At 32.3% G+C, this 20256-nt stretch overlaps 1 protein-coding gene across 1 annotated transcript; it reads left to right on the forward strand.

Moving 5' to 3' along the window:
* Positions 1 to 4354: 4354 nt before the first annotated feature.
* LOC139500851 (carbohydrate sulfotransferase 1-like) lies at positions 4355 to 16240 on the forward strand. Its single transcript, XM_071289739.1, has 5 exons — positions 4355 to 4760; positions 4843 to 5024; positions 9982 to 10122; positions 11246 to 11420; positions 14918 to 16240. Exons 2-5 carry the CDS (start codon positions 4874 to 4876, stop codon positions 15780 to 15782), a joined length of 1332 nt encoding a protein of 443 aa, XP_071145840.1. The 5' UTR covers positions 4355 to 4760; positions 4843 to 4873; the 3' UTR covers positions 15783 to 16240.
* The last annotated feature ends 4016 nt before the right edge of the window (positions 16241 to 20256 follow it).

Here is a 20256-nt window from a genome sequence, read left to right on the forward strand (position 1 = left end):
ACCATTAGTCACCGTACGCCGTTCAATCATGAGCAATATCCATGCCACAAAGGAATTTCTTAAAGCGCCCCACATGACACAATTTCAAAATATTTCAAACTAGGAAACCAACGGCCTGATTTATATACAGAAACGAAAACCAAATATGATATACTAAAACAAACGACAATAACTGGATTACAGGATCCCTGGTTTGGAACAGGCACAAACAAAAGGTTGCGGTCTAATATCTGGAACAGTAATGTAACATTATTTCATATCGTAAATTAACCTGTTTTATTTGTTTGATAACATTTCCATTATCCAATCGAATGTGTACCTTCAGGAGTTCAGAACAATTGATAAAAAAAATCAGATGTACTCCATTACATGTTTTTTGTGTAAAGTCTTCCCGGAAAGATTTAGTTGTTTTAATTTACCAAGGTACTGGATACGACATTCTAAGGAAGCAAAAACTGTATAAACTGTAAATACTTGGAAGAGCTTCATACGCAGAAGAGACATAAAAAGTAAGGCAGATCACACTTAATGTCAATACTGCATGAGGAAGTTTGAATCCTAGTTTCATATTGGCTTATTTTAACAAAGGAGAATATTTGAAAGGCATATTATAAATCTGATAACAACTGACACCGACGAATAATCAGTAGAATGATTTATGATTGCGATGACGTAAACATTGTGCGGTGCGTTACATTTGCGCGACAGAACCCATAAAACGTGTGCGAAATTAACTTGTTCACTAAGTTTGCATAGATTAACATAATTTCCTATCAAAAGAATAAGGAGGAATTTGTTGGAGATGAATTTCAAAAACATTTGCAACTGATCGTAAATGTAAAGTTTGAGGCAAAACAATTAGCCCAATTGTGAAAGTGATAAACGTAAATGACAAATGCAGCAAATCAAAATTTTTCGCGCAAAAGTAATACTTGTCATTATTCAATTTCGAGTGAACGTAGGTCACACGTACTATAAATTTGAACATTCCGATATTTCTTTTAAATAAATTTTGAGAAGTAGATTAGAAAACGGTATCTATTATTAAGAATAGAAACATCTTGCATAAAATTGATTTTTCCCCCTTAGGATAATGAAATTGTTTATTAAAACGTATTTATTTTTAATATGAAAATAGCAAATTCTTTGAAATAAACGACATCTGTCTGTCTTCAAAAGAGGAGTTTTTATAAGTTATCACATAACCTAATTAAATATAGATTTGTTTCCTTGTTTGTGCATACTGTCAATATTATAAATCATGTCACATACGAATCACGAACTATTGAGCAGTTGATGATATAGAAGTCTATCAGAAAACGTGCAGTGTTATCGAACCTGTGCTTGTTAGCGACAGTAGTGCTTTATGAATTGTCATGCGTTCGAAGTGATTTTCTAAATTTACTTTCGTTCATAATGTTCAGACCCAAATTTGAAAGCCAGAGAAGTTTTGAGCTATACGTTAAAAGGGACCTATTCAGAACGGATTTTTTACTAATTTGGACCAACTTTGCTTGATTGAGCTGGAAATGTAGTTTCTAAGTAATTATCATTATATCCAGGGACATTTAAGAGGAAACATTTATGATATTTATCATAAAAACTAAAATCACAAAAATACTGATCTCCGAGGAAAATTCAATTAGGGAAGTCCCATACCAAGTCAGGAGTATGACAGTTGTCATCCATTCGTTTGGTGTGTTCGGGCTTTTGATTTTGTTATTTGATTAGAGACTTTCCGTTTGTAATTTTCATCGGCGTTCGGTATTTTTGTGATTTTATTTTTTTCTGCAACGAATACTCGAATACGTTTCTCAAACAAGCCATCAGATTTAAAGTCAGCTCTTAAAATTACTCTGAAGAGTACAATTGTTTTCTACCCGAGTCAATATGCATAGAAATATTGTGTTATAATGACTTTTATATTTTACATTGCCATAAACGCGGGAGGTTTGGCTAGCCACAAAGCCTGGTTCAATCCACCATTCTTTTCTTAAAATGTCCTGTACCAAGTCAGGAAAATGGCCATTGTTATATTATAGTTCGTTTCTGTGTGTGTTACATTCTAATGTTGTGTTTCTGTTGTGTCGTAGTTATCCTCTTATATTCGATGTGTTTCCCTAAGTTTTAGTTTGTAATCCGGATTTGTTGTATTTTTTCTCAATCGATTAATGAATTTCGAACAGCGGTATATTATTGTTCTCTTTATTTATTAAGTTTCATCCTAGAAATTGATAGGTTTTTTTTATTAAAAGACAGAAATGAGTACCGAAATACACAGTTATAGTATGATTCGGAAAGAAGTGATCATTTGCACATGAAAAGATAACTGAAAAAATGTATACCAATTTGTAAACGAATATGACAATAACACATATAAATAAAGGGCGTCCGAGGCATTTTCCTAATTGACTCTATAAAGAATGACCGGGTCCAAATTTGTATGAGGGAGTCAAGAATAACTGAAAAATATATACGTACTTAATAGTTATCAAAGTTACCAGGATTATAATTTAGTACGCCAGACGCGCGTTTCGTCTACATTAGACTCATCAGTGACGCTCAAATCAAAATATTTATAAAGCCAAACAAGTACAAAGTTGAAGAGCATTGAGAATTCAAAATTCCAAAAAGTTGTGCCAAATACGGCTAAGGTAATTTATGCCTGGGATAAGAAAATCCTTAGTTTTTCAAAAAATTCAAAGTTTTGTAAACAGGAAATTTATAAAAATTACCACATTATTGATATTCATGTCAACACCGAAGTGTTGACTTTCAATTTGTTAACGAATATGAAATAAACTCATCTGCTTATCTTCATCAGGAAAGCTCAAATCCAAACCTTTTACAAACCTAGAATGTTTGAAACTGTATCCGTGAGAAGCATTATTTATAATAGAGATCTATAAAGAGTAGCCGAGTGCATATTTGAATGTCGAGAGAGTCAAGAATAACTGAACAATGTAGTAAAACGATTTAATGACAACGATGACGTTATCATAACGTAATCATTGGAAGAACGACCCCATGTAATTTTTTTTAATGAAAAATCTAACACTTAGTAAAACAAAAGTTTAAGAAGTAGAAGAGAAAATGGTGTCTATCATTAAGACAAGAAACATCTTACTTAAAATCGACTTTTTGGTGAATCTTTCGTAAAACGATTAATGACTCCGATGACGTAACCATGACGTAATCATTGAGGAAACGGCCCCATGTACTTTTATAATGATGAAATTCCAACATTTTATCAACAAAAGTTTTAAAAAATAGAAAAGAAAATGGCCTCTATTATTAAGACAAAAAACAACTTGCTTAAATTCGTCTTTTCTATAAATCTTTATTAAAACGTTTTACGATGACGTTATCATTGGGAAAATGGCCCCATGCACTTTTATAATGAAAAATCTCACATTTCTTTCAAAAAAATAATTAAGAATAAGAAGAGAAAATGGCGTCTATTATAAAGAAAAGAAACATCTTGGGTAAAATCGACTTTTTCATTCGCATAATGAAATAAAATAAGGACATGTATTTACTATCATGGCACATTCATAAAAATATGAAAATCGCAAATTATTTCAAAGGTAAGACATCTTGCTTTTTCATTAATAATGCTTTTTTAACGAGCCAATTTCCTACCTGCGATTTGAAAATATTAAAATTTGAAATAAATGGTTTTATGACGATTGGTAAATTACTCAAATATGCTAGTTTTCTCGAGCGAACGATATAAATGATATTATGAGGTAAAATAACTATTTTCGTTGTTCATTCGTAAGCAATGTCCAATAAAAAAATCCGGTACACTCTTAATATAAATCTTTTTGTATTGTTCGAACAATAATATCACACATATCAGGTGGAGAATAAGGAGGATCGTATGTTATATAATTTCTTTAGAAGTCTAAGTACGTATTATTATCAAAGACAAAATGTTTTTCGACATAAAAAAAATCCTGGTCTAGACAATAATGCTTAATTTATGTCTATAAATTTGTTATTGTTTTAATTTCACTTGTTTACTCGTGATAAATAGAAATATTACCCAAAAAAATAGAAAAAGTTTCAATATTAAAAACGGTAAAAAAAAAATTTAAATGGAGTCTCATTTTAAGTTCATAAGTAAAATAGTCTATATAATCGTGTTTTTGCTTAAAATGTACTTTGTGTATAGTAACAAAATGAATACTCTTATGCCGAAACAGAAAAAAATATAACTTCCATCTGTCATTTGCATTTAAGGTTCATGTTTTTTAGAAATAAAAAGTTATGTTGGTAGAACTCGACGAGCTGATATTGACAATTTTAGAACAGATTGATAAGCTTTTACAAAGCCAGAAAAACAAGCCACGCCTCTTTCATTTTGATTTTTTCCGATTTGTCTTATCTTTAATCATCAAATGTTAAAGTTATCTGTTATGTATAAGTTAAACATGTTAAAGATAGCAACGTGTCACAGAAGTGTACGTAAACATATTTCCGATCATTGGTACATTTTAAAAATTTCAATGAAAATGTGATTCTGACACTGATTGATATTTGTTTAGAAATATACAAGAATATAACTTGGAATACAACAGTCTTATTAGTTTTTATGTAACAAGTAATTTCTATTACACCATATAATAGAGGCAATAGCAGTTTCTCGATGTTCAAATCTCGAGAAATGATTGAGAGTTTACGTATCGAGACATACAAAGAAAAACAGAGGAAATTGCATTAACATCAAAAGCACCGAGACAATGTAAATCAACACGGTAAGTACCTATTAGTATGTACATCAAACTTTCTTACGTTCAAAAAAATAAATGAAAGTTTTAAAAATATTATTTTTTCCAGGTGAATTGATATTGAATTATTTACTACTGTGATGGAAAATGCAACAGAAATGAATGTTCAAAATCAAGTTACGACAGGACGACATTGTGCTTCATATAACATGATGAGGAATCTCATTACTAGATTGTTTAGGTTAAAAGTGGTACCAATAATGTTTTTTGTTGGGATTATAATTTTTGGAGGTAAGTGTAGATTTTTTCAATAGACCCAATTTTTATAATGACTTCGTTAACCCAGGAGGAATAGCAACATTTTCAATGATTGAAATAACAGTCTACCCGGTCATTGAAAAAAGTTAACATCGTGTGAGTAACTATCAGAGGTGGATTTAGGGGGAGCCAGGGGGGCCGGGCCCCCCTTTTTGGGGAAAAAAATTGGTTGCTTATATAGGGAATCACTGAAGCGTGACTGGAGCCTCTTAGGTCAGGCAGTGGGCCCCCACTTATGAAAAATTCTGGATTCACCACTGACTTTTGCAGTCAATGTGAGCCTTTCATCAGTTATGGTAAATGTATATAATTACTTAAGACGTGTACATCAATAATTATATTTCCTAGTTTCCGATTATGCATAGTTGTAAACAATATTTTCGTGTGTCATATTGATGCTTTATTTGTTTAACCATTTAAACTTTTAATTTTCTTAGTGTTCACTATTTCCTTTCTATGCATTTTCCATGGTAACCTCTCATACCAAAACTGTTACAATTCAGTTTATATGTTCACTATTAACTTATGCTACGATGAAATACTTACAACGGTGTTACGGATATATGGGCTATATGTTTATGAGACAGCAACTTAACGAAAAATAGCTATATGTGTACGATTATTCGAACTCTTGCCCTTGTTAATATTGTTTGCTTATATTTTGGTATTGGTCAAAGTCATAAGCTTCTCGGAGTGTTTATGACATTTTACGCTAAATCTGTTGGAGGTGTACTGACTAAGAACATGATTATCTATTAGTTGTAATTAATTTGCACTATCTTTCCGTACTCTTCGCGTGTCCTTAATTTCTTAAATTAAGTTGCTGTAAAATTTTCCCATTTACCAAATATATTGAATGGATTTTCTATGAGGTCTTTCTATGTGAAGGGTAATAATCTCGATTTCATCAAGTACGCATGATGCCTAAAGAAAATATAGCTTGTTTCTAGTAGTCAATATCATCCAATATTTTAACATCATTTCTTATTAAAATAATTTCACAAATTATATTTGAAGTGTATGACAACAACACAGAGTATAAAAAATAGAGATATCTTTTCCTCATTGCTAACATTCTTTTATTTCTTCACGTAGCGATTTTTTAAGTACTACAAAGTCTCCTTCTCGTGTATTCTATGCATTCTATCAAGTTCAATTTTCTCTTATCGATGAAATGTCAAAAACTTAATATAAAAGTTTTTTCTTCGTTGATTGTAAAGTATCAACAGATGTAGAGACCTTGATTGTATTCATAATAATTGTGAATGAAGAAGTTGGGATTGCTAAATGAGCTATTCACTTAACTTACACAAACAACTATGGACATATGTTCTTAATCAGGAATCTGATGTTCAGCAGTAGACTTTTTTTTTATCTATTTTATATTTTTGGGCCCTTTATATCTAGCTGCTCGTTGTGAGCCATTGCTCCGTATTAATTAATTAAACTTTGAAGACCATACTTTGGCTTTTGGCTTTATAACTATTTTGATCTGAGCGTCACTGATGAGTCTTATGTATCAAAGGTACCAAGATTATAATACACCAGGCGCGTAAGACTACATAAGACTCATCAGTGACGCTCAGATAAAAAAAAAATTTTAAAACCAAACAAGTACAAAGTTGAATGTCTTTGATAACGTTTGGTTATGTCAGTCTTTGTGGACCTTCCCTCCAATTTACCTTTGAGTTAGGGTTTATTTGTTATACGTTTTTCTTATGATATTAAAGGAATGACTGAAAAAATAACATAAAAAATGTGGTGCACACTGAATAACGCGCGTAGCGGGTTATTTAACAGTGTGCACCACATTTTTTATGTTATTTCGAATAGACAGAAAAAATATTACAGTCATTTCTTATAATTTAATTCTAAATTCCATTTTAAACCGTAGAAAACCATGAAAAAACGTTGATGACGTCACGGTCACATGACTAAATTATGTCTATGGGCTCATAACAAAATAACGTCAGCCAATCAGAAGACGCGTTACATCCAAAATTAAATTATAAAAAGATATATCCTTATATATATCAAAGTTTTAGGTCTGAAATGACTTGCAAAATATCTGCACATCAACCAAAGTTCAAATGAAATGAATGTACGACCTTCGAAAATGAGAAAAAGTTATACCATATATTCGACTATAAAAGGTACCGACATAAAAAATATGAAACAATATATTTGAAAAAAATAGCGGCGTATTTATAACACAACATTTTACGAAAAACAAATATAAAAAATATGAAACAACAACTCAACTACAGATTCATGACTTAAAACAGGTGTATAAAGAATGTGGTGTAACAGTTTGTCTTACATAGGAGAGCCCAACATAATATAAGAACTAACTATAAAAGTCCGACAAAAAGGGCTTACCTCATCCGATTGATCCAAAGCAGAAAACATGCCAACTTTTACAATTTAGGTCTACAATTTTTATAAAAAAAATAAAATATAACAGATTAGAGTTATAAAAACTAATAAACTTTCATTTAGTTTGAATTTTAATTGTCCTTAAAACTAATTGTTATATCTGCAAATATTATGTGATGCTGATATCTTTTGTATTATTAATTACCATAGTAAAACAATGAACATTAATGATTTTTTTTTTAATTCATTTAAGGAATAATCATTCATTCATATTTTGAAAATACATGTATACCATTATCATTGTGTCTCATTCTCGTGTATATCATCCAGTATATGATGAAAATAGTGAATGATAATGTAAGTAAAATTGCATGAAATAAATTAAAAAAACAGAAAGCACCATTTGAAGTCTTATACACTACCTTACAAAACAATATATTTCATAACTACTGATATTTTAACTAAATCTGATTTATTAAAGGAGAGCTGAAAGATACCAATGGAAAATTCAAACTTATAAATTGGAAATAAACTGACAACACCATTGCTAAAAATGATGAAAAGATTAACAGACAAACAGACAAACAAAATTGCACAAAACAGGATAGAAAACTAGACTGAAAGGAACTCCGCCAAAACTGGGTTGATATCATACACTTCAGAAGGGCGAGTTAATTCTTCTTCACATTTGGCCCTCGTCGTGTTGCTCTAGCAAGTACAAACCCAGTGACAACTCTAATTCGGAAGACGTAAAATTACAGTGATCACTAAAAAATTCCACTGTAGTAAAGTGGTGCTGTTTGGTTTTTCTAGTCTGTTTCTTTCTTTGGGGGAAAGTGTGGCATTGTAAACTAAATGCGATTTGTTTTATTACTGAATACTGTGTATTTGTTTTTCTGGTACTCTGATAAATGGATATGTTATTATCCCGATCCATGATATGATCTTGATCTGCTTACCCTTCTGGACCACCTGCGACCACCCCCAGTTTTTGGATGGGTTCGTGTTGCTTAGTCTTTAGTTTTCTATGTTGTGTCTTCTGTACTATTATTTGTCTGTTTTTCTTTTTCTTTTTTAGACATGACGTTGTCATTTTATTTTCGATCTATGAGTTTGATTGTCCCTTTGGTATATTTCGCCCCTACTTTACGAATATCACGTACATTACTCGATATACCTCAATATAATGACACAGCGAAACATACTTCCTTGAAGCATATTATTATTCTCTGTATTGAATTTGACCCTTGATGCACTTGTTTAGAAAATGAAATTTAAAATATATATAAAAAGTGAAGACGATGGTTTACAGATCCAAGCCTGAAGACTCTGCAAAAGTCATAGGTGATTGTTTTTATATTTATAAATAAGATCACATATTCTGTATTTGATATCCTGGTCCAGAATAGAGACTTATTCATCATATTTATATTAATGTATAAAAAAAACATGGACGGGAATATGTTAATTTGGGTTTTTTTTAAACATCATTTTTAGAACAACAACATTTTGTGGAATTAAGTGTTTTTATATATAATGTTTATCTATTCTTTTAATTTCATATTAACTACGACATGATTTTGAAAATCGTATAATGGTAACATTTTGGAAATACATAACAAAGTATAACAGGATATCACCAACAATACTAAAAGGGGTCTGTATAGGGTTAACAGAAAAAAAGAAAAATGCAAAAAAAGAGTATAGAATCAAGATTAATAAAAATAAAGAATAGACAAAAAAGGACAAAGTAGACTTAGAGATCAATAGACAACGTTCGAGTTCGATGCATTTCCGTCAAAAACTTTAGTTTTAGTGAACATCATTCGTGCATTTAGAAGCATCGTCGTTTCCGTTCCAATGTTGAGCTGGTGGTTGGAAAACTTTGATGCTATATTGCACGATTCATTCGGCGATTTCAATTCTCATAATTGATAGTCACCACTTCTTATAATAAAGTGCCTACAAGGCAAACATTGTTTCTAGTTTATCCTGCACAGTGACGACCACCAAGACGCTTGATGAACGTTAATAGTGCAGGGATACAGGCGATCCCAAATATCTGGATAAATGGCGTCACAAAGGCGCGCATAATCGACGAGGTTTTTTTCCAGTAAAGGACAAACTCGAATGTGGTCTATAGGATTATATATTACAAATTTGAGAGAAAAATGGTCTATAAAATTAAAGAATAAAAGAAACGATGGACCACCATACTTCATACTTGGATCCAGTATTCAACTTGTAATCAAATTTATCTTAAATCTTAAATCTTATATAAAAAAAAAAGAAGATGTGGTATGATTGCCAATGAGACAACTCTCCACAAGAGACTAAAATGACACAGAAATTAACAATTATAGGTCACCATACGGCCTTCCACAATGAGCAAAGCCCATACCGAATAGTCAACTATAAAAGGCCCCGAAATGACAATGTAAAACAATTCAAACGAGATAACTAACGGCCTTATTTATTTAACAAATTGTATCATTCATTAAACGTATATTGCATTAGTATAGACGATTGGTGTTGTTTTCTTTATTGTTTGCAGGAACCTTACTTCATGAATATAAAAAGACGTTTCAAGTAGTTCATGATTATTTAAATTCAAAAATGGTTTGTGGAATTGTGACCAAAGTGAACAATAATACAAATATGCCTTTCATGACTCATCAACAGCTTCAAAATAAAGGTTTGTTTGTTGTCTTTACTGGTTTTTTTTTTCTTTCTTTTTGTTTGTTTGTCTTAATTGTATTTATTTTATTTATTTTATTTTATTTTTATTTTGGGGGGGGGGGGGTGAATTTAAGGTGTTTTAAGATATACAAGTGTTGTTTAATAATTAGGTGTTTTTTTTAATTTAATTACTGTTCTAGACATATAGACCGATAGACAGAACCGGGTATAAGTATATATCAACACACACACGCATACACATAAACATACACAGATTTGAGGTCAACAACTGTGCCGGACAGACATATATACAAGTACAATCATCCAATACACCAAATTAAGTTGAACTATTAAATATTATCTTCAACAAGGACCAACCGCGACAAATTTACATTCATCAATGAACTAAAACAATAAGGTCATGGTCAGAGTAACCCTGTCATGTGGACTTGTTAACCTTACGATCATAGACGTAATAATCATATACATATATCAGACATAGGTGACCTTTCTCTTACAGTATTGAGAAACGGACATAACATAACTTTTAAATTGACAAATGACCAATTAAAATGAAGTAAAAATTTGATTATCTATGTTCACATTGTCATTATTTCATACACCAAATAATATATTGAACTCCTGCACCATACAACCCGAGAAACCGACATAGCCACCAAAAATAATCATTGTAGACCAATACACCATACAGAAAAAGTGAAGGTTAGATGAACCCTGTTAGGCGGTCAAATGCACTTTAACAAACATATTCATCACCAAATATAATGTACACATTGTTTATGAGAAGCGGACTTAACCACGTTTATGCACGAACACTTGATGTTTATAACTTCTCCTTCATATGAGGTCATGTGAACCATGTGTCGCGTACATGCAGACCATGCAACGATTATATATTAAATAATATTAATCTTTTACTAGAAAGTCGGTAGATGAAAATATATTTTTTAAGCATTCGCGGAAACTGCAAAACATAATGCATCTATAAAGGTTAGACGTAGTCTACAGACATTTTACCTTTGCTATATAAAACTTTACTTTTTTCTGTCTGCATGGTCTGTGTCTGTTTCATTTTTGATTTTTTGTTGATTTTTATTGCTGTTTTGTTTTTTGTATAGATGGAGTAAGGAACAAAATCATAATTGCATCGTATATGCGCAGTGGATCAACTTTTACATCAGAATTAATTCAACAAGGAAAGAATGTTTTCTTCGTTTTTGAACCTTTTCATGGTATATACCATCAGCAGTATAGAAGAAAAGATAGTGTATGTACGAGAGATGGAGGATGCAGGTGAATATCATTGAATATGTCTTCTTGTAATAATCCGGAACTTTTTTTTAGAAATGGAAGAATCCGTTCATCTTATCCAATGTATCGTTCTTCTTTTAGCATACTTGACATATTCTCTAAATCAACATGTAGATGTTGGTTCACGTACCTAGAGTAAAGCATTGTTGAGGTTTAACGTACCATAAATAAACTCATCTTAAATACAAGGATTAAATTTTGTATTTACGCCAGACGCGCTTTTCTTCTACAACAGACTCATCAGGGACGTTCAAATAAAAAAAAAGTTAAAATGGCCAAATAAAGTACGAAGTTGAAGTGCATTAAGGACCAAAATTCCTAAAAGTTTTGCCAAATACAGCTTAGGTAATCTTTTCCTGAGGTAGAAAAGCCTTAGTATTTCAAAAATTCAAAAGTTTTGAAAACAGTTAATAAATATGTCCATATCAATGATAATTCATGTCAGCGCAAAAGTGCTGACCACTGGGTTGGTGATACCCTCGGGGAAATCAAAACTCCAACAGTAGTGGTATCGACCTAGTAGTTGTATATAAACTCATCAGAAGCAACGAGTAACGAATAGTTCCCAATTTCTGTTACAACATATAGTTTTTGTTCGTGTACTCTAGACGAGCTTGTTACAACTTATACAAATACGTAGCTTCCTTTTCTCTTTGAACACATTTTGCGATACTATAACCAGTCACTTCTGACGTCACTACTGGAATTTGCTGCATCATCAACCCCTTATTTTCCGACCAGACTTAATTTACTTACTTAAACGGTATTAGTTTTATTATTCCATATGTGCATTTGGACATGAAATCATCCAGAATGGTAACCGAGGAAAAATATTTTGCACAAAGTAAAATAACAAAACAAAAAACAAATTTTAAGGAAAATTCAAAATAGAAAGTTTCTGCAAACAATTTTGGTTTGACAATTTATCGAATTTCTGATCTGAAAAGACGATCTATAGCAATTTTTAGTATTATTTTCCAGTATTTCAAAAATATAGCAGATAGAGAGAAATTTTAAATGGAAAATAATGCTCTCAATATAAGATATACAGATAAGTTGGTATTGTTGAAATCGTTGGTAAACTTTTATATTAGTGAATGCATTAAACGACGATTCTTTTTCACTTTTTGTCTTTTGTTTGGGGCAAAATTATAGAAGATAAAGAGAAACAGAACAGAAATAAAATCAGCAATACAAGTTCAACAAAAAAGCGAGTTAAGTCATGACATATGTTCTAGTATTAAATGTTGGACAGTGTCCGTAATGAGAGATGATCATTGACCTAGGTGAGCGACACATGCTGAGGTTGGGCTTCTGGACATACCAACCAAATGATTCAACACGAAAACTGTTCTTCTTGTTGTTTATCGTATTTATGACCCTTACAAAAATATAAATCAAAGTACAAAAGACAGATTCAAGACGGACAATCAAATTCACGGGCATTGGTAATAAACATGATTTATATTGAGCTCTTCCACCATTGGAAAAATAAAGCATTATAAAAATCTTCATGCTGAGCGCCCCAATCGAAAAGTATTTGTATGTCACGTATTCTGAAACATTCGTAGAAGACGATACAATTGAAATTGCTTGGAGTAAAAAACGTGACAGGAGTAATAAAGGGAATAAAATTTTGCCATCATACACCTTAATCATAAAATGAGACTTAACATTTGAATTTAAAAAAAAACCCGACTCGTTCGATTGAAACGGATGTATAAACATATGTTGTATTTCTGCAATATACCTTCATTGTATTCAAAATAAGATATTCAGTATTATTATTTTTTTTCAATTACTTTTAATGTATATGTCCAGCTTAAGGTTTCATCCTTTCCTCTTTTTACTGGTTATTGGCTTAGTGTAAAATATTACTTCGCTTGAATGCTATTTTATTTAAGTTTTTAATTTGTAAGAGCAAAAAGAAATGGTGCAACAAAAATAAATAGCCTAAAAACACCTACACAATATTCATGCAAATTTATAAACAATGTGCAAAATAAAATTACGGACCATACATGTGAAATGTATCTAAAACACGCGTTAAACATGGAAATAAAAGAAAAAAAAGAAACCAAAGGCACCAAAAATCAAACACGAAGAGAGCTAGCAAAAAAAAAGTTACAATATTTCAAGTGGATTAGGGTCTGTATTTGATACTATGTGTTAGTACTTGCCAAAATGTACCATGTAGTGTATATAATATAAAAAATAAGATGTGGTGTTATTGTCAAAGAGACAACTCTTCACAAGAGACCGAATAACACAGAAATTAACAAATGTAGGTCACCGTACGGCCTACAACACTCTGCGGTACGAAGTTCGAACGAGAGGTCTCTCTGTTAAGGTCCTTGCATACAGGCAAATAGCGACAAATAAGTGAATGGACAATAATTCCATAGTAGGTAATTTATAAGTATTTAGGTGTTATAAAGGATTTTCCGGTACAAGAAATTTGCGCCCACTTGAAAATAGTAAACCTTAGTCATTCAAGTGTATAAAACCTATTAAATTTTCTTGAAATTTGAAGTTTCATATGATTTAAAACAGGTATTAGCCATGTCGTCTAGAATTAATTTTCATTACTGTTTTATGTTATAGAATTAAAATAACTATTGATATCAGTTTGATATCAGGTCCAGGTTGTTTGAATTAGTTGTTGTTCTTAACGGCGAGAAAGACTTTCTCGCTGTGTTGAAGACCCATAAGTGGCCTTTGGCTGTTTTCTGCTCTTTGTTCTGGTTGTTGTCTTTTTGACACATTCCCCATTTCCATTCTCATTTGTAAATATATAGACTAATCTAACATATTTAAGAATATATAATTTTAATAAAGGCAACAGTAGTATAGCACTGATCGAAAGTCATAAATCGATTGAGAGAAAACAAACCCGGTTCCCCTCTTATATTTGATGTGTTTCTCTCAGTTTTAGATTGTAACCTGGATTTGTTTTTTCCTCAAACGATTTATGATTTTCGAACAGCGGTATACTACTGTTGTTTTTATTTACAAACTAAAACTGAGATAAACACATCAACTATAAGAGGAAAATAACGAAACAACAGAAACAGTACTGAAATGCAACAAAAAACAAAAATGACAATGCAACACACACAGAAACGAACTATAAGATAACAACTGCCATTTGCCTCACTTGGTACAGGACATTTTAAGATTAAATGGTGGGTTAAACCTGGTTTTGTGGGTAGCCAAATCTCGCGCTTTTATGGCAATGTTAAAATACAACACTAAAACGATAAAACTACATGACATGACATAAGACTCACCAGTGACGCTCAGATCAAAATAGTAAAGAAAGCCAAACAAGTACAAAGTTTAAAAGAACTGATGACCCAAAATTACAAAAAGGTAGTGCCAAATACGGCTAAGGTTAAAAAAAATCTATGTTCTAGCATGTTTTTTCTGTCTTATTGTTTTTCCTTAGGGTCATAATTCTGGTATTTTCATCATTTCAGATACACATTAGATAAACTTGAAAGCCGAAATACAACTTTTGAAATATTCAAAAATATTTTTAGCTGCAAAATGTCACTTCTTCCAGCAGATGTTCTTGCCTCGTTTTGGAAATTTGAAAGCCTCACTGGAAGGTCAAGGTTAAACAAATGTTATAAACCCAAAAGCTCAAATAATTCAAGAGATTTGGTAAAGAAACGAAAATGTATTCGTTATTTGGAAGATATCTGCAATAGATCAAACACCATTCTGATCAAAACGATTCGGATGTCGTTGGATATTTTAATTGATATTCTAAGTGGAATTCCTCATCTCAAAATTGTACATCTAGTACGAGATCCAAGGGCGATTTTAAATTCGCGAGATGTTTACTTTTTTGAGAAAAATGCCCCTGTCGATATTACAAGTATTAAAACCTCAGCATACGCATTGTGTGACAGAATGTATAAAGATGTCATTACTAATAATGACAATAATCAAACAAAACAAGGTGCGTTTGTTTTGAAATATGAATGTCTTGCCACGGATCCAATGACAGTGACAAAAATGCTATACAATTACTTGAATCTAGTTTATACAGATAGTGTTACAACTTGGCTGCAAAGACATACACAAGGAAATAAAACCGAGGAAGGGATAGTTGGTGCGCAAAAGGGAAATTCTTTAAGCATATCAACAAAGTGGATAACTAGATTTTCACAAAATGTGTCTAAACTAATTGACAAGGAATGTAAAATTTTATACAAACGTCTTGGATTTTCCGACTTGCAATCAATGTTGCAGCAATTTCGGAAAAACAAATACAAATTGTATGAAGACATGTGTCATGAATATCGTATACAACTGAATCAAATTTGGTTAATATAATTCGTATATAGATATAGGAAGATGTGGTGTGAGTGCCAATGAGACAACTCTACATCCAAATAACAATTTATAAAAATAAACCGTTATAGGTCAATGTACGGCCTTCAACGCGGAGCATTGGCTCACACCGAACAAAAAGCTATAAAGGGCCCCAAAATTACTAGTGTAAAACCATTTAAACGGGAAACCCAACGGTCTAATCTATATAAAAAACGAGACTGACGAGAAACACGTATAAATTAAATAAACAAACGATAACTACTGTACATCAGATTATATTTATAGTGTTGTAACTGAAAATTAAATAATTCATTTATTTTGAATGAGAAAAAGTATAAAATATTTATATTCATATTGAATAAACATAAAATTGTATTTTAACATGTTATATATGTTCTACTTAATGTACAATGTTGACAAATATCATAATTTAATAAATATATTTATAAGTCTTAAAATTGTGAACCGATATTTGAATAAAAAGATAAAAAAGATATACGATAGAAGAATGAAATGAAATGTTTCGGCACAACAAATGCAATTCACACGTGTTAGTCCTTTTCGAAATTTGATAAAACAATTCTACTTATAAAGAAAGGCAACAGTAGTATACTGCTGTTCAATAGTCATAAATCGGTAAGGAGAAAACAAATCCAGATCGCCCAACTATCGGAGAAAACTACAAAACAACAGAAATACTGTACTGCAAGAATAATATACGCCATCTTATATAGAAACGGACTATTTGATAATAAATGCCATATTCCGGACTTGGTACAGGACATTTTTTGCCCTTTCATCCTAGAAAAATTCATTAACTTCCAAGAGACAGACATCATAATAAATGACGAAAAGAACATAGCAACATGCTTTAATTCAATGTTATTTACTAAAATAATAGCCAATCAGAATACCTCAAAAGTTTGGAGATTGTAGATTGGATCGAGTAATACAAACACCGTATATATAGCTAGCCCTACTTCATTCAGCACTTATACAAATTGACAGTGAGGATCTCTCGAGAACAAAATTATCTAACATTCCATCGGAACCTTTTCATTTACCAGAAACATTCATACACCACCTGTATATAGAGTAAATATCTTCCTAGTACCAGTTGTGATTCCTACCAGGATTTGTAAATGATTAATGTGTTATATTTAACATTGCCAAAAAAACCGTGAGGTTTGGTTAGCCACAAAACCAAATTTAGGAAAATGGCAGTTGTTATCTTATAGTTAGTATTTGTGTGTGTTACATTGTCGTTTGTTTTTTTGCTACACTTTCTGGTGTTTCCTTGTTTTCGTCGTATAGTTGATGTGTTTCTCTTGGTTTTATTTTGAAGTCTGGATTTGTTTTCTCTCAATCGATTTATGACTTTTGAAACAGTGGTATACTACTGTTGCTTTTATTTAATAATGTTTGCTACTCTTGTTTTTGACTTTTTGTCAGTTATACAGAATCCTCTAGTTTAATCCATGTAGTACCAATAAAAATAAATTCATATTACCCCCTACAGAATCCCCTAGTTTAATCCATGTAGTGCAAGTGAAAACAAAGTCCCACTAACCCCCTACAGAATCCTCTAGTTTAATTCATGAAGTACCAGTGAAAACAAATTCCCACTACCCCCTACAGAATCCTCTAATTTAATCCATGTAGTACCAGTGAAAAACAAAGTCCCACTAACCCCCTACAGAATCCATTAGTTTAATCCATGTAGTACCAGTGAAAACAAAGTCCCACTACCCCCTACAGAATCTTCTAGTTTAATCCATGTAGTACCAGTGAAAACAAATTCCCACTAACCCCTACAGAATCCTCTAGTTTAATCCATGAAGTACCAGTGAAAACAAATTCCCACTAACCCCACAGAATCCTCTAGTTTAATCGATGTAGTGCCAGTGAAAACAAAGTCCCACTAACCCCTACAGAATCCTCTAGTTTAATCCATGTAGTACCAGTGAAAACAAATTCCCACTAACCCCTACAGAATCCGCTAGATTAATCGATGTAGTGCCAGTGAAAACAAATTCCCACTACCCCCTACAGAATCCTCTAGTTTAATCCATGTAGTACCAGTGAAAACAAATCCCACTACCCCCTACAGAATCCTTTAGTTTAATCCATGTAGTACCAGTAAAAAACAAATTCCCACTACCCCCTACAGAATCCTCTGGTTTAATCCATGTAGTACCAGTGAAAATAAATTCCCACTACCCCCTACAGAATCCTCTAGTTTAATCCATGTAGTGCCAGTGAAAACAAAGTCCCACTACCCCCTACAGAATCCTCTAGTTTAATCCGTGTAGTACCAGTAAAAAACAAAGTCCCACTACCCCCTACAGAATCCTCTAGTTTAATCCATGTAGTGCCAGTGAAAACAAATTCCCACTACCCCCTACAGAATCCCCTAGTTTAATCCATGTAGTGCCAGTGAAAACAAAGTCCCACTAACCCCCTACAGAATCCTCTAGTTTAATCCATGTAGTACCAGTGAAAACAAATTCCCACTATCCCCTACAGAATCCTCTAGTTTAATCCATGTAGTACCAGTGAAAACAAATTCCCACTAACCCCTACAGAATCCTCTAGTTTAATCGATGTAGTACCAGTGAAAATAAATTCCCACTACCCCCTACAGAATCGTCTAGTTTAATCCATGTAGTGCCAGTGAAAACAAATTCCCATTACCCCCTACAGAATCCTCTAGTTTAATCCATGTAGTACCAGTGAAAACAAATTCCCACTAACCCCTACAGAATCCTCTAGTTTAATCCATGTAGTACCAGTGAAAATAAATTCCCACTACCCCCTACAGAATCCACTAGTTTAATCCATGTAGTGCCAGTGAAAGCAAAGTCGCACTACCCCATACAGAATCCTCTAGTTTAATCAATGTAGTAACAGTGAAAATAAATTCCCACTACCCCTTACAGAATCCTCTAGTTTAATCTATGTAGTACCAGTGAAAACAAAGTCCCACTAACTCCCTACAGAATCCTCTAGTTTAATCCATGTAGTACCAGTGAAAATAAATTCCCACTAACTCCCTACAGAATCCTCTAGTTTAATCCATGTAGTACCAGTGAAAATAAATTCCCACTACCCCCTACAGAATCCTCTAGTTTAATCCATGTAGTACCAGTAAAAAACAAAGTCCCACTACCCCCTACAGAATCCTCTAGTTTAATCCATGTAGTACCAGTGAAAATAAATTCCCACTACCCCTTACAGAATCCTCTGGTTTAATCCATGTAGTACCAGTGAAAACAAATTCCCACTAACTCCCTACAGAATCCTCTAGTTTAATCAATGTAGTACCAGTGAAAACAAATTCCCACTAACCCCTACAGAATCCTCTAGTTTAATCCATGTAGTACCAGTAATAACAAATTCCCACTACCCCCTACAGAATCCTCTGGTTTAATCCATGTAGTACCAGTGAAAACAAATTCCCACTAACCCCTACAGAATCCTCTGGTTTAATCCATGTAGTGCCAGTGAAAACAAATTCCCACTACCCCTACTTTCCTGTTCCACTTTGTTTACATTTAGTTTAACTAACCATTTATGGAAATCTTATAAAATCCTGGTTATTTTTTCAGTGTTTGAAAAAAAAATGGTGTAAATGTTAAATGTATAAAATATCTAGAGAAAATAATTACTAGTATATCTCACAAACAAGATCATGGAACTATCATTGTTTTCCATTATTATCAATTTATAACAGTTGTTTGAAAAGCTTGCTATTTTTAATAAGAGGATAGAACATCCTTAATATCCAGATAACAGCTCAAAGTTTTACTATTAGCTAATATGGCAGCAAATGTCAATACTTATAAGTGTTGATTCACACAAAATGAGAGAACAACAGACTAATAATTCCAGTGGCACATAAGTATGGGAATTAATAGACCACTTTTGAGTAATGTCCTTCACCAGAAAAGTTTGTAAGTTTTGTAAGCCTTTGTGACGTCAATTAACCAGATAGAGGAGATCGCCTGTAATCCTGCTCTATTTAAGTTCATCAAGTGTCTATGTAGTTGTCATTATGCAGGATAAACTAGAAAATGACATCTGTTCAGTGAACACTTAATCACAATAAGCAGTGCTGAATTTCAATTATAAGAATTTATTTTGACAAATAATTGGTGGAATATAGCATGCATTACTGTTGCCTTTATCTATTCACCCCTTATTTCATTGATTTTGTATTAACATTGTGTCATAAATCAAACTTGTGGTTCAGTGAAGGTACACTTGTGTTTATATGTCTTTTGATTAAGTTAAGCCATTTCAATTGATATTTTAGAATGTGTCTTTCTATGACTATGTTGTGATGTTACGCTATTGTTTCAGATGAGGGTCAAAATTGGTACCTATAAAAATGTTTAAACCCACTGCATTTGTTTGTATTTGTCAGGAACCTGAGGTTCAGTAGTTGTCGTTTGTTGATGTGGTTCATAAGGTT

This window comes from Mytilus edulis, chromosome 13 (genome assembly GCF_963676685.1).
Source record: "Mytilus edulis chromosome 13, xbMytEdul2.2, whole genome shotgun sequence".
Taxonomy (NCBI): domain Eukaryota; kingdom Metazoa; phylum Mollusca; class Bivalvia; order Mytilida; family Mytilidae; genus Mytilus; species Mytilus edulis.

Bases quoted from the DNA above. Each gene is read 5' to 3' on its own strand.
- LOC139500851 (XM_071289739.1), top strand. From the start codon at position 4,874: ATGGAAAATGCAACAGAAATGAATGTTCAAAATCAAGTTACGACAGGA. The intron at 5,025-9,981 runs GTAAGTGTAGAT...TATTGTTTGCAG, and splicing joins TGGGATTATAATTTTTGGAG to GAACCTTACTTCATGAATAT. The intron at 11,421-14,917 runs GTGAATATCATT...TCATCATTTCAG, and splicing joins ACGAGAGATGGAGGATGCAG to ATACACATTAGATAAACTTG.